This window comes from Lonchura striata, chromosome 1 (genome assembly GCF_050655825.1).
Source record: "Lonchura striata isolate lonStrDom1 chromosome 1, ASM5065582v1, whole genome shotgun sequence".
NCBI classification, from domain to species: Eukaryota; Metazoa; Chordata; class Aves; order Passeriformes; family Estrildidae; genus Lonchura; species Lonchura striata.
This window is the reverse complement of record NC_140703.1, coordinates 57739973-57755718: the sequence shown is the minus strand read 5'-3', so window position 1 is coordinate 57755718 and position 15746 is coordinate 57739973. Positions and strand designations below refer to the sequence as shown.

General features: G+C 34.3%; 1 protein-coding gene across 8 annotated transcripts in view; it reads right to left on the bottom strand.

Annotated features, from left to right (window-relative positions):
• DIAPH3 (diaphanous related formin 3) overlaps positions 1-15746 on the bottom strand; it is a 208424-nt gene that overhangs the window by 66601 nt on the left and 126077 nt on the right. For all 8 annotated transcript variants that reach the window (XM_085576840.1, XM_031504802.3, XM_077781371.2 and 5 more), the window contains 2 exons: positions 8677-8841; positions 4645-4780 (listed from right to left, as the gene is read on the bottom strand). In XM_085576840.1, coding sequence (XP_085432966.1) covers positions 4645-4780; positions 8677-8841 — 301 coding nt within the window. The remainder of the gene's footprint in view (positions 1-4644; positions 4781-8676; positions 8842-15746) is intronic.

The following is a 15746-nucleotide window of genomic DNA, read 5'->3' as shown; positions in this document are numbered from 1 at the left end:
AATTATATTACAATAAATTTAGCTGCTATTATGTCAGCTATAGAATTCTTTACATTCTGATAAGATCAAAATAATTGATTGGTGTGCTTCTACTAAGAATCTGAACAGCATGAGAAAGTATATATCTGAATGTTAATAGTATGCAGACAAGTGGCATTTACATAAAGATCCCCTTTCACTGGCTATTTACCTTTGGAAGGGCAGTGTGTGATAGTTTGATTTGGCTTCACAAAAGCAAGTAATCATCTCATGACGAATATAATTTTGTAGTCCAGAGGATATTTAGTGGACATATTTTACTTACATAAATTTCAAAATTCTAAGTATCACTCACTACTTAGTAAAAATGTTTACTGAATTCCACTTACTTTTCAAGTTAGGATGGAGCTGAAAGGAAAATATGAATCTGATACTTTTACTACATAAGCTGAAGACTCACAGCCATCTTTATCAGTGAACTATTTGAGCTGTGACCACTAGGACATGTAGGTGTTGCTAAGATGTAAAGTAGAGATAGAGATTTTTAGCAAACTACAGTTTAGAGGTATGTAAATCTGACACTGGTGGCAGGTCCAAATCTCAAAAAAAGATTGCAAGAGGGTAAATGAAACTATTCCATTTAATAACAGAAGTCTGTGGTCTTATTAGCAGAGGTTAAAATTTATATTGTAAAGCGTCCTAAAATGTTGAGGTTTTTTCTAAAACATGGTGTACTGTGTATTCATAAAACACTACACACCTCACAAACTATAAAATATTAATATATTTATATCTGAGAGATAAAAAAATTGAATTTAAAACTTCACAAAGACTTATCACAAAGTACACATATTTATCTAATTTTAGAAAATTACTCTATCCACACTGAATTTGGTGCAACAGTATGGCAAAAAAAGCCTGATATAGAAGTACAGATGACAGAGCATACCTGTGATCCAGATGACTCAGTTGTTGCCTGTGTATCAAAGACACAATGCAGGCTAAGTAAGATTATTACAGTTTGTGAGAAGACAAATATATTACAGGACTACCTTAGAATTCATATTTGCCATAAATTTCAATTGCTGATAATAAAATTATTGTTTTCATCCTGAAAAAAATTAGTTTAAACTAAAACTGAGGCGTTACCTTTAATCCAGACTGATTTTCTTTTTGGGTTAATATGACCTTTGTAGTCTTCATTTTTTTTTCTTGTAGTTCATTCAAAACTGGTATAAATACAGTCCTAACATGCTGTATGCAAGTGAGTTTAATGACTCAAGTCACATACTGGGTATATTTTAATAAAATTTATATTTTGTTATACATGATGTAATCATATGATGGAAGTGTCCCTGAACATGGCAGAGGGGCCAGGGTTTATTGTCCATTCCAACCCCCTGGTATTCTATTATTCTATGATTCTATATTAAGTTTTTGTCAATGCAAAAGAGTCAGCAAATACCCCCCCAAGTAACTAGAAACTTTTGCAGTATTATGTTGGTTACTGTTATGCAAAAGTAGTTTCCCCCACCTCATGAAGCCAAATGTAGCATGATAGGCAACAAAACCCTGCTCTTCAAATAGCTTCCAAAAGCAGATGAAAGATGAAGAAACCAAAAGAAAAGGACTTCAAGAACAAAGCAGAATCTGGGGATGGTTAGATGCCTGTGTTGTAAATGAGACCAATGGTCAAGGATGATGACAAAAATCCTGTTTAAGCACCTCAGGTCTTGAAAGGTATGAAGTATAGGCTGAAAGAGAAGCTCCAGAATCATAAGGTAGTCACTAATGACTAATTAACAGTCATTGAATAAAAGCACAACCTCAAACACTGTGAAAGATTGCTTTTACCTCATGAAAAGGAGCAGCAGCTAAGCAAGAGAAAATCAAAGGCATTGCTGTGGCCTGGGGAACTAACACACCCTGAAGCATTTTACATCCTCTAACCTAGAGATCAACAAGAGTATTTGAACTATCTAGAAATGAAACCATTTTATAAAAGAATAAGATCCAAAACTGTGCATGGGGAAGGAAAGCGAGATGGTAGAGTAGGAAAAAAATCTATTTCCACTCTAGCTTCCCTTGCATAAAACCTCTGAAATTTCAATATGTCATCTTATCACCTAGGAACATCATGGGTAGCCATCATCACCAACACTATAGTATCAACTCCATGGGATTTTATATTGACATTAAATTTAGGACACAGATATTAAGACAGACTATGCAGAGGTAGTGATTGATAGTTACTAAGAACTAATTATAGTGACATGGGTAAGTTAATAGCACAACCAATGCTGCTAATGACTGTCAACCCAGAAAAGTGGAATTGGATTTTTTTAATTGTTTTTGTTGTTTATTTTTATTGCTGTCACTGCTTCTTAGAGTGTTTAAAAGAAGTTTAGAAGAAACACTTAAGAAACCATGAAGTAGCACATAGTACAGAGATTCACAGCCATTCCTAATCTTCAAATCATTTTCAGTTAAAAAGCCATATTACTAAAAAAAAAAAAAGAAAAAAAAAGCTGAGATGTAGAATACACTATGATCTATCCACTGAGAAAAAAAAAATATTGAAGAAACATTTAGCATATATACTCTCATCTTTTCTACCAAGTATGCATCTCTTTGGAACCCCAAAAAAAACTTCTGGGTTGGTTACATTCAGTGAGTTTTACTTGAGCAATATTTGAAATAATGTTCCTACAAATCTAACATGAGATCTAATCACCATATAAAAAAATAATAGGCAGCAAAAATCAGTTACTCTACATCACACTTTAGGTAAGACTGTTTTGATATTTTGACAGACAGGACCTGGTTATGAAATTTTTAGCAGATCGGACATGACTGATTTACAGATTCTTAATGAGAAGACAGCCTTTCAATGAACAAGTCATAGCTAGGAAAAAAAAAACAGGAAAAAGGAAAAAGCTTTTTTTAAAAAATTATCTATATAATTCCAAAATATCAGAGCTACATTATGCCTCCAATCAAATACTGTAAGTGCAGTTTTGGTAAGACTGTCAAAATAACAATAATTATCATTAAAACCACAAAACAACCAAGCCCATTTTTCACACATTTGTTGTTGTCCTCCCTGACAAACAAATCTACCACACAATGCTTTCGTTCCCGCTCCCAAAATTCCGGTTTTCTAGTAGACTTAAAAATATGTTGCAAAAAGGCACAAAAAACCTTATAACTCATAAATGGCCACTTTAGTCATATCAGGCTCAAAACATTTATCGCTTGAGGTGATCATCTTATACTATCTGCTCTTTAGATCAGCCATTCCAAACTGAACCTTCAATGACTCACAGGAGAAGAAACATCTTTCTATGCACTTGTATGATATCAAAACCCCAGGCTACTTAAAGACAACTAGAGGACAAGTATTTAGCTCCCTGCCACATCAGCTGAAGTGGAAGGGTTCACTATCCAGAGGCCTGCATACACATGTGTACATAACACGTTAAGTCTCCAACACTGGCACCTAGGAAGACTGAACATGACATTTTGAGGAACAGGACTTGAAAGCAGCTTTAACTTGGACTAAAAGACTATCAATTTTCCATCCAAAATGCTATCAGTCATACATACAACATGTCTGAGAGAAATCTTGTTTGAAACACTTCCAGCCATGCATAAATACAGACACCACTTTTACCCCTTCGTAGTCTTCTGCATCCTCCTTATCTTCTATGAGCACTGAAAAGATTGTCACTGGTGGTTTTCTGACTGGGTCTTGAATTGTACTACTAAAGAATTAGAATTTCTGTGTTCAGAGAGCAGCTGCCTGATTTCCCATAAGAAAGCTTTAGACTCACACCTCAAAACATGGACAGGCATATAAAAATGAATGAAAGACTTTTTGTTTGAAGCATCTCTGAAACTAAGCACACCTACTCTGGCTATTAATGAAAACTGGAAGAGACAGATAATCATTTATGCCAAAGGTGCCAACCAGGCTTTAGGTAGGGAACTGTTTAACAAGATCTGCTCAGAAAAAGAAAAAAGAGAAGCTCATGGCAATTTGCACAGTAAGTCATGTATCATTCTGAGGGACTACAGAAGCTCAGTCGAGGATAAAATACAGCATATGGAGGATCATCAGACACCTCTTTTCATAACAGAAAACTCACAGCATCTGCCATCTCTTTTGGTACAAAAGACAATATAGCACGAGTAACTTTTAAAATGCATGGCTGACAGGCTTTTTGAGGTGTTTCAATAGGGAACTGTTAAAATAACAATTGACATAATCGAAATAAAATACCAAGTAATTCAGGAGGAGAACAAAAATGGGTATGCAACCTTAGTTAAAGAAAATGGCTTTGTGATTTGGAAAATGTCTTTTCTCAAGTAACATAAAGGGTTTTGAGCATAACTGAACTTACACTTCGTCACACAAGGTTCAACATATTCCAAGGGAAAAATAAAAAGCAGCAATTTGAGTTATTTTATAACTCAAAACCCCAGGCGATTAGGAAAGCCCATTAAAAAAACCCAAAATTTAAACACCTCTTTGCTGAAAAATTTAATCAGTGAAAAAGAATTCATCTATTTTGCTTTTTCTCACAGCACACTCAGAAAATGGAAAAAATAGAATATTTATTTCCAGTAAAATGCTTGGTTAAATATGTTTTCTGTATCACTTACCTGTTTTCATTTCTAGCAAGCGTTTTTTCTTTTGTTGTCTCTCTAGTTTTTCTTTTTCTGCCTTCTCCTTAGCTATTTTAGCACGTCTTTGTTTTTCTTCTGCTTCCCTTCTTCTCATATTTTCTTTTACTGCTTGCTATGAAAAAAGTAAGAGTTCCATTAAAATTGAAGTCAGCAAAAAAAGCTGAACCTTAAAAACAAAGAAAAATGCTTTCAAACTGTAACCTCTAACCTCAATTTATGAAATCAAGTATTTCACATTCCATATTTAAAATATTTTATTCAGAAGAGAAAGCAAATTCAGAATAATCATGTTAAAAGCATAATAATTGCCCCAAAATGAAGATTATAAATTCAGCAAGAAATACATCTTAAGAATACTCATGTTAATATAGGAAGAATTCAAAATCTCTAAACCACCTTGTTCTACAAAATTGTATATTAGCATCTGTAGTTCTAAAACAATTTCAACAGTTTCTTCTTTCTCATGCTGCCAGTACACCAAGCAAAACAAGGCTACCTGGGTAAGTGTTGCATTTTTCTTATTAACACATGCGTTAATTCTGGATTTAAAAAATCTGGTTAATATGCGTACAATACTGTTTATTTAGAATCATAAATATGTACTCCAAAACTTCCAGTGAAGCTAAAACGAAACAATGAGTTTCAGAGTTTTGAAATAAAAAAATTAAGCAAAAGAACTCTATTACATTCAATATATTTTTAACAAAAGTATTTTGGGATTAACTTTTCATTATTTTAATGTTAGCTATATGTACAGGGGTAAATTCTTAGTGCTCTAAGAATTTACATTTGCATTAAAGTGCACCTATTCTTCATTGCAGAAAGTTGGTTTCTTCAGAACAGCTATATAAAACCCTGTCTATGATAATACATTAAACTGTCCACTCTTACAAAATGGCTAACATCTTCACAAGGACAGAGGCAAAAGCTTCAAGTTTGCTGGGATAATTAATGTCTCATTTGTTTTTAGAGGGAAAACGTCCAGAGTGCACTCAGGAAAAAAAGAATGGACTGACAAGTATTACATAGTACAGACAAATGCAGATTACAGCAATACTTGCACAGGCACATAGGCACTGTTTGCAGTATCACTGCCATAGAGAGTGACCAAAAGAAGGGGGGGAAAAAATCACATAAAGCTTGTGAAGAAATACATGTGTTGGATAGCTGAAGAAGAATAAGCTTTCCATCATGAAAAAAATGTCAATGAAATGGATTTTTTATACAAAGCAAAACTGTACTTTCACAGTGACTCTCTCCAAAGTCACCTCTGTCAAATTTCTTGATTCACGTGGAGGAGGATAGATGCTTCCTACAAAATTATAAAATTTTTCATTGAATTAATTTTGACAAATGATTTGCTGATTTTCAGACTGGGCATTCTGTAGAATAAACTACTGGATAAAATTCAAATGGGACCTGGTACTTGACAAGTATAATACTGGCAGAAATCGCACACTTTCCTAATAGAGTGATCAAGGAAATTTCTACTTTTTCCCAAAAAAATATTATCAGTAGGACTCGGCCTCAGACTGCAATAATTCTAATGTAGTTGTCTATTCTTTTTAATCATATTAAACAAGTGAGCCTGACTTAATAATTTATACCTTCATATGCAGTGCAAATTGGATGCTTTGGAGTATCACACCTGGCCCCCAGCCCTTCTCTAACAGGAAACCAATTTTCCATAAATTCTATGTCAAAGCTTAAAATTTCAGGCTGATGATGTCTTGGGTACTATTTAAGACACTTCCCAGGAAGCTTAGGTACTTCTGTTGTTATGTCTCCTTTGAGACATCAGGTAGACAGCTCTCCAAATTCCACTAAATAAATTAAGTATGCATCTCCCTTGCCTAAATCACAAGATTAGACACTCAAACTCTCATACAAATATGCCCTAAGGCCAAATTCTATCCTACCTGTCCCAAGTGTTTTCAACAGGAAATGTAAGTGGAATGCCAAGACCTAGATTCTACAAACTTGAGGCATTCTTGGGTTCTCTCTTGTGATTTCCAGGGTAATTTCTAATTTTCATTTAAGCATTTGCTTCATAGAAAGGAAAAATAGAGTTTAGGGAACACTCTTACTTGGTTGCTCTTCTTCTGGTTCTTGAAGTTATGTCTCTGCTGAAGAGCAACCTAGTGCCAATAGGAGCAAGGGGTTTCTGCACCCTATGATTAGATTCGTCTTGGACAGAAGAACTGTTACCTCAAGGTGTGTTTGCTCCCTTTCCTACAACTAGAGGAAAATTCTAACCATTAAACAGTTTCTTCATCATGAAAGCTATCTGTCCAAGGAAAGGAATGAACTTGTTAGCAGTACCCATGATGCTGTGAAAGTATAGAGGGAGGTTAACAGGGATCTCTAATAGCTAAGATATTCCACCGAGTGTACCAGGAATTTAGCTGTGGAAGCTAAAGCTCTGAAGACAAGATGCTTCACCCCTTTTTTTTGGATCTCGCCAAGTAACTGTACTCTAGATGTGGTGCTCAAAGAGTGCGAATAATAATTGTCACAGCTACCATATAACACTGAAATACAAAGCGCAAATCAAAGTTAGCTACAAAACTCAAGTGTAGGGCTCCAAATTTAAACACAGAGATTTTTAAAACTTTTTAATACATTTCCATTAACTAAGAATGGAAAAAAAATCCTATAAATAGGAAAATACTTCACGTAAATCATAAACTTTGCATGACAAGTTGACTGAACTTCACTCTCCCATACCTACTGGTGATGAGTCATCTTTTAGTTTGAGCTTCTTAATAATCCAGTGATTTTTTAGCACTAAAAATAACAAGTCTTCTGAACAAAATTTTCTAAGATAACCATCACCTTCAGTTTCTGTCAGTAATAAACCCCAATATTAAACAATCATGAAAATCAGCTCATATGTCTCATGCTAGGCATCTCAAAAATATTTTCTGAAAAGTCTCAAAGCTGAGCAGCTAGTCAAGATTTTGATTGGTGTCATTGAATTATAAGGGGTTTCATGCCACCTTTTTCATACAGCCTTCAAACTGCTCTGCAAGATAGAATTGTTAATTTTCCTCAAGGTTCCTTCTATCATGCTCATCAATAATACCTGTATTGAAGCATTAATTAATCTATCTTTATGAAACTGCTGTTAAGTAGAAGCTAGCATCAGTGCTAATTTTAAAGACACAAAGAAGAAATATGGGCAAATTAATGCAAAGCATATCCACTTTCCTAGAGCCTCCAACTCAAAATGAACGTAAGCATTTAAATTTCTACAACATTTACATGGAAGGTATGGTTTAAACATCAGAAATTAAAATAATACAACTACTTCATAATATTTATTAATTCTGAAATCAGACTACTAAGTTTCGTATTAGGAACTGTTCAAGTTAGGAAAACAGAATTAATGCCCCTGTTCCCAAAAATCTGGCATATGTAACTTGTCAAGCAAAATCATTGCAGTTGAATAGTATCTAGGGTTTTAGTTGTTAAACTCTGAAGAAGCAGAGGCTTAGTAATCATGACATGTTCCAAATGGTTGCTAAATATGGGTTTCAGTTTAAGCATTTTCTTCAAAACTGATAGATATATGAACTTCAAACTGTTTCTCAGTACCTGTGAAAGAAGTAGTTTTCTCCACCTATAATCAGAAAATATTAAAAAACCCAACCAACCAAATAAAACCAAAGAAGACTGGAAACATGCAAGCAACCTAAATACATGTCTTGTAATAATAAGCTGTAATGACCAGGCTGCAATGAGAAGTAGGTGGAAAATGACTAAGTGAATCTTTCGATCTTTCTGTCTTTTGATCTATAGGCATTTGTTGGATCACTCGTCCAGATTTTGCCACAAAACTCATGCTCATACAATATCCCTGCAGGAGTGTAGTCAGTAAGTTAAGCTATGTCATCATAAGAAGACAGGTGTGACAGAAATCAGCTTATTATCCAAATTCATACATATAGATAAGGTTACAAAATATAACTTCTAAGAAACATTAGGTATAAAATAAACATATTGTACCATGAACATCATCCTGAAGTTGTTTAAGTCTGTTAAAAACTCCTCCACCGAAACTTTCTTCAGGTCAATGGCATAATACCCCATCACATTCTGATAGAGTTTTTCCATGTTCTCATGCATCCGTGAAAGTTTCTGAAAATCTTCTTTGGCATGATCTAGGAAGCTGTACATTGCTGTTAAGGCTGCAAGAATACTCAGTGAATCCAATCAAATATACTGCTTTCATTTAACATTGATTTGTATGTCATACACATTTTTTACTTCCTCAAATAAAGACAAAACAATTCTTTCCATGTTGTATTTACTATGTATACTAGGCCTATGAATAAATTCAGGGACTTTTATCAAAATACATCAACCACTTTAAATTTAAAGATTATTCAATTACTAGATAATTTCTTATGCAATTAAATGAAATGTATGTAACTAATCTAATTTCAAGCAACCATGTAGTTTATTTAGTATCACTGTCTCCTTATTGAAGCTTAATGCTTAGGTATATAAATTATAATATCCTTGGAATTTAGGTACATATATCAATAATTAACTTGAATATTTTATCAATAAATACTATAGTCCCTACTAAAATTAGAGTAGAAACAGAAATACTGATAAACAGTATTAAACGTAAAAATAATGAAAGATAAAAAACTTCATTGTAACAGCAATACATTTATTTCTGTTCCTGAAGGCTGCATTAGGTATTTATGCTTTTTTTAAGGCTATTTGCAATGTCAACACAACTTAATTAAATTAGAGGTGAAAGCAATAAAACTACTTATATAAAAGATAAACAATTTATAAACAGCATCAAAATATTGCATATAAAATAAAAACCTCTATGCTTATTCAGAACTTCCAATAACATAGTTTGGCAAAGAAGCTCAAAGACAAAATATTCTACATAACCATTTTTTTATGTTGGGCAACTTCAGGAAGTGTGTACTTTAACACATTGGTAGCTAAACAAATATTTATGTTCCATTATTTTTTTGTTGTAGTGAATGCTACAAAAGACAAGAAATAGCCATTTTATCTTTACTCTCAATTGCCCACCTCAACTACTGCAAAAGAAAATTTATGAAGCCCAGAATTTTTAATCAAGTGCGTGAAAATCTAGACCAACAGAATAGAACAGGACCTAGCATTTTTTCTTAATGAATCTCATACCATTGGCCTCAGTACATTGTCCCAGGCTGCACAGATCCCCCTGCAGAGCCTTTTTATCTCCAGCAGATCAACATTCCCACCTAATTTCATTTTGTTAGCAAACTTGCTTGAGGGTGAGCTCAATCCTGTAGTGCAGATCATCAATAAAGATGCTGAACAGGACCGGCCCCAATACTGAGCCCTGGGGAACTCCACAAGTGACCAGTATATAATATATAATAACATTTTACAGCTGGATGACTGTTTTCACTCTTCAAGTTTTTTGCAATGCTTCTTTTTTAGTTTTGTTTAGAAGCTGAATTACATTTCTGTTGTACTGTTAAGTGTCCTTCTGGTTTGTTAAGGTTGCTTTAAAAATAACAAATAAGCAGTTACTGGGTTTTTTATTTTGTGATTTAGAATCCAGGCCAGAAATTCACACAATAATGATCTCAGATATATGCAGGAAGGGAGAAATAATGCACTTTCACAATATTCTAATTAGTCACTAATGGCTACTAACTGATTATGTAAGTGCAGAACAGCCTCCCCTACTACAGTCTTGTGAAAAAGGACTAACTAAAGTCAAGATTCAACAATTTAAAAATATACATCTTCTATCACCCCTCAACCACCTAATTTCAGACTTTCTCAACATGGCTCTTTTGCCAGTATAAGCTTCTTTTCATGCTTTTAGTAACTTCACAAGATGCAGCTCATAAGCAGCTCCAGACTGCCTTGCTGACTGGCTGGCAACAGCTCAAAGAGAACTGATGCTGCCAGCCCTCTTTTCTTCTACATCACTTTGAATCGCCTTTACTCAGCTCCCAAGATGAGCATAGCACACAGGAAACTGATCTTGAGATTCTTAAAAAATTATTCTGACTCTTAAAAAGCGATTGGTAGGAAATCAAAGAAAGTTGATGAGAAGTTTGTCTACAAATGCTGTCCAAGGACTATATAAAAAAGGATTCTGTGAAACAAGACATGACAAAACACAAACTAAGACCATCAAAGAAATGTCACCAGTTCACAAAAATACAAACAAACCGAAACAACAAAAAAAGAGTGAAACTAGAAAAAATAATTCTGACATCTGGTTTAATTTTGATACTAATATTTAGGATACTTACTATTTGTGATTCTATTACTATTAACAGATCTTAAGAAAAAATACAGGTTTTTGCAATTATGAGGGTGTTTATTTCCACAGAGTGAAGGGTAAAGGAAAATTAGATAAATTCATTTTGCTGTCTCTTTACATAAATGACAGATATTAAATACTCCAGTATTTTTACTTTTCTAGGAAGCAAAAACAAAAAAAAGGGTTGAAATGATCAGTAAAATGTAGACTTCATCTTGTGAATTACAAAAAAATATCCTGAAAAGAAAACCTGGGGAGTGGGGGAAGTGAGAGAAAATTTCTGTGATATTCTTCAAGACACAGCTAAAATTATAGCTATGTTAATAGAGTCCATACAAGCTGGTTAATTTTACACTGTTGAAAACTGACTCCCTTTGAATATCTGATGCATAATTTTAAACACAAACTACAGTATTCTGGCAAGATGTTTTGCTATCTAGTATTTCAATGCCAGACACAATGAATCCTGAGATTTTTATTTTCCATATGGTGCATTATGAGATACCCCTAAGATCTTGGCATTCTACTGAGACTGTGCTGCAATTTAGGTACTTTTAATAACCCCTCTTCCTTTTCTCCTTAAATATGGCTTTTGTTAGCCGACTCTAGCTAAACTGGAAACAACAGGGAATACTACTGACTACAGCAATCCCAACTGTAATTATTATGAACAGGTTGATACATACATATTATCAACTAAACAATTCATTGGTTTTGGATGAATGAAGACAGAAGTACAGCTGAGCTGCAACACAGGTGGGAAGAAAACAAAATCAAGTTTTTTGGTATTTGTTAATTTTTCTGAAGTGGCTTTACTTCATGGACTGCCTTTTTGGAATCACTGGACTACAGATCATTCTGCTAATTAATGTAACAAGACAGCACTGCACAGCTGAAACAAGATCTGTGGCAAAATTTTTAACTGCTATATGTTTGGTCTTGCATATTCTGGCAGCTCTTTTCACAGTGAATTGGTTGTCTGAAGTTCATACTGATTTTAATACATTGTGTATATAGAATACTAATATAGTTCAGCATAACAATCCCAAGTAAAAGCAGCTGTTACCCTAGAAAAGATGATGAATAACGTTAATCTCTACTTAACACTTCCTTAAAAGACCCCAATATTGACTACTTGTATTTTAGCAGAATCTTCATAAGGGAACTGAGAGTGCCATATACTAGATGACAACAGCCTCCACAAAGCATGGCAAACCTTTTGAAGACTGATGCAAAAAGATTTAGAGGTCACTTCCAACCATTTCAACAAATAATTTTCTACTCATAGCAAGCAGAGTGAATGCTGTTGGACTCTGTTAAGGATTTCTCACATTTTAGGAAAATAATTGCAATTGTCTGAAAAATACATGTCAAAGAGAATTCTTTTTATATACATATACCAAAGTTCAACAGAAAAATTCTGCATCTGAAAATAATAGTTCAAGAAACACATAGAAATGTTTAGATTTTTATATCAGTACCTTCTGAAGAGTACTTGTCAAATAATACCTTCTCTTTGAGTCACTCCTACTTATCTCTATGCTACAATACTAAACAAAGTGGCCAAGTATTTGTATCACAAAAAGCTGCTGCACCCACTGTGTATGTATCATATATTACAAGTAAAACCAGTGCTAGCTATATGCCTTAAGTCCAGACCAGATATTAGAAGAAGCATAGACTTAAATTAAATTTACAATGGTTGGCAAAGTCCTATCTCATTACCTGTCCACACAGTTAACATCTTGACCCTCTACCAAAGAGCAACACACAATCTTTTTTTACCTGAAGAGCTCAGGTCCTGTAATCCACAAAGTCCTTAGGATACAAGGACATCTTACAGATTCAGTTTATGTTGCACAGGGGGAACTTCAAACTATGAGGTCAATTAAGTAACCAACAGTTTGGAGGCAGCAATACCCTTCCCTGCAGCTGAAATGGGTTCCTTTTACCTCATTTGGTACTGAAGGCTCTGACTTATTTATGTGCTGTTTCTTCTTCCCCTTTCTACAATGTCAACAAATCAAATTAAATGGCAAAGGAACAGCTAATTGATGAAGAAAGGACATTTTTCCTAGCTGAAAAGCAGCACCAGCTGATTGTCTCTCAAGTATTAGTTCCATAAGTTTCTGTAAAGAATACCATCAATATCACTTTTATCAGTAAGCTCAAACTTTCTCAGCTGGTGCTTGGAAAATCAGAAGATGGGAGCTGTATTGATAAACAGCATGTTGACTAAATCACTTAATTAAACTTTTAATATGCAATTTAAATACTCTCCCTAAACCCACTAAATTTTTATTTTGAACGTACAAGGGTATATTGTTCACTGTGCTTTTTATGGAACATTTAACTCAATGGATTTAATACGTTAGATCAATATCAATTCAATATTCTTTGACTTCCCTAATTAAAGGAAACAGAAGAATTGAGATAATAACTATTTCTTTTCAGCTAGCATACACAGAATGGCTCACAAATTAACACAATCTAATATATAGTAGAAATATTCATAATTACAGACTTTGTCAATAAAAGAGTGAACCAACTGTGCATGTCTCTGACTTCCTAAAGAAACAAGAATGTTAATCAGTTCATTAGGGGGCTTTGGGTTGTGATATTTAGCGACAGGATGTAATGGTCTGCTTGTCCATAGAGCTTAATTGTACTCAGGATGAAAAATTATTTTCTACAAAGCACTATCCTCCTTTTTTAAGCCTTCCTGCTGGTTTCTTTTATGAGCCAAATGCTTTTCAAGACATCATCACCATTCAGATTTCCTTGTCATAGGAATAAAAGTAAAGACAGGTCCAGATTTCATCATGCTGTGAAGGATTATCTAACCTTTACATCAAACCTTTTCTGCTTCGTAATTTATTGAAGTTCCTATTTTCTTAAAAGTGAGCTGCTTTAATTAGCGCGTTCATAGACATAACTAAAAACTGTATGCAACTATGCTGTTTAGAAATTGCTGTCTGCTGGGTCAGATAGTAGGTGAGAATAAACTATTTCTGTTCATAATATTTACTATTCAAAATATTGTATTTGAATAGTCTAATACGATTAAATATGTAGTATGGCTATTGTAAGAACTTAAAGAGCACAGTTGCCTGTCTCAAATACTCTTTAGGCCATAGAAGAACCTTGCCATGAGGAAAGAACAGAAGGGAGCAACAGGATGTTTCTAACCTGGAAGAGGTGAGATCTGGGTAGAAAATCCTGGTTAATGCATCCAGACAACAATTCCCACTGTGGAAATCTGTGTAAAGAAGCAACTGCAATTGAAATATCACTGCTCAAACAAAGATCATTCCAAGTTATGCGATAGATGGGCAACTCTGACTACTGAAGATGCCCTTCCACAAATATGCCTCCTAGGGACTATAAATTAAACTACTGTGACAGGAACTCAAGTTAAGATAAAGCTGGTACTATTGTTGGGTGTTATCTCAGACCTAGGGGAAGGCAACAAAGATGGGGGAGAAGAATAGATCACTGATAATGGACTCAAAGAATGCAGAATTTCTAGAAAGTACAAGTTCCAAGTCAAAGTCGATTTCCTTTTGACTAGGAAAGCCAACTCAGCAACTGTGCTGAAATCAGCTCCAGCTGGATGCAAGGTAATTCTAGCAGGGAAAGATCACAACCCACTGAACCAAAAAACCCACGACTCAAACAAAGAGAAAGACTGAGCACAGGACTAACAGTAAGAGAACTGTGTAGCCAATGACCATTGATTCATTTGTTTGGTAAAATATATAAATAGCGAAAAGTTTTAACCACCTCAGGACACACCACAACCAAGAAACCCAAGGTGAAGGAAGACTAACAGCATGCCACTGGATCCACGTGTGAGGACTATCTTCTGCTTTACATTCTCCTTTCCCCCATACTGACCCATATTTACTGTTAAATAAAATGCGCATTATTGACTTCAGCATATATTCTCAGGTCATTAATCAGATTTTAACAGCTGGTTTTACCTGAACTGATATATTCTAAGTAAGACCAAATATTTCTTCTGCCAGTTTCTGACAGCAGTCAATATCCAACAATTAGGAAAAACAAGGAGGAAATGAAACCTGGCAAATGTAGCATGATAAGTCAGTTTCTAACAATCTGGATGTTAGTCATTATTCTAAGCTAAAGCTGCCTCTAGGCTACTGTTAGCCATTTATCTAGGCCTTACATGAAATTAATTCACGTTTTCAGTTTAATTGTCTGTTGTCCATGAAAACATTTCTGTTAGTGTTTTTTAACCTGCTGGACAGTATTTCATGTGGGATGAACCCATGGTTAATTAAAGACATGAAGAATATATTCCTCTCTTTCCTTCTCATGGGAACCAAAATTACAATTATTTTTACTGAATTTCTTAACTTTTTTGATTTTCCAACATCAGATAATTACTCAGAGTACATATTATACAGAGTATATACTCTATATATCAGTCTATAATCACTGAGGTTCACTTGTTTTGTCAGCATCTGCCAGTATCTCCCTTTGATGTAAGGATTTTTTTCAAAGATATTAATAATAGAAAAAAAGTAATCAAAACACTTTTTAACCTAAGAAATTTCTTTCCTTTTAAGTCTCTGTGAAAACACTTTGTAGAAACATGGATGGAAATTCAGTTCTGTTCTATTGACTTCTTACTTTTATCTGCATGCTGCAATAGACCTGTAAAGGATGGTTTCTTTTTACAAAACACACAATGACTCTCTGCCATCACATTTTACCTCCAATTAATAGATGTTAATTTCATATTTAGTCTTCA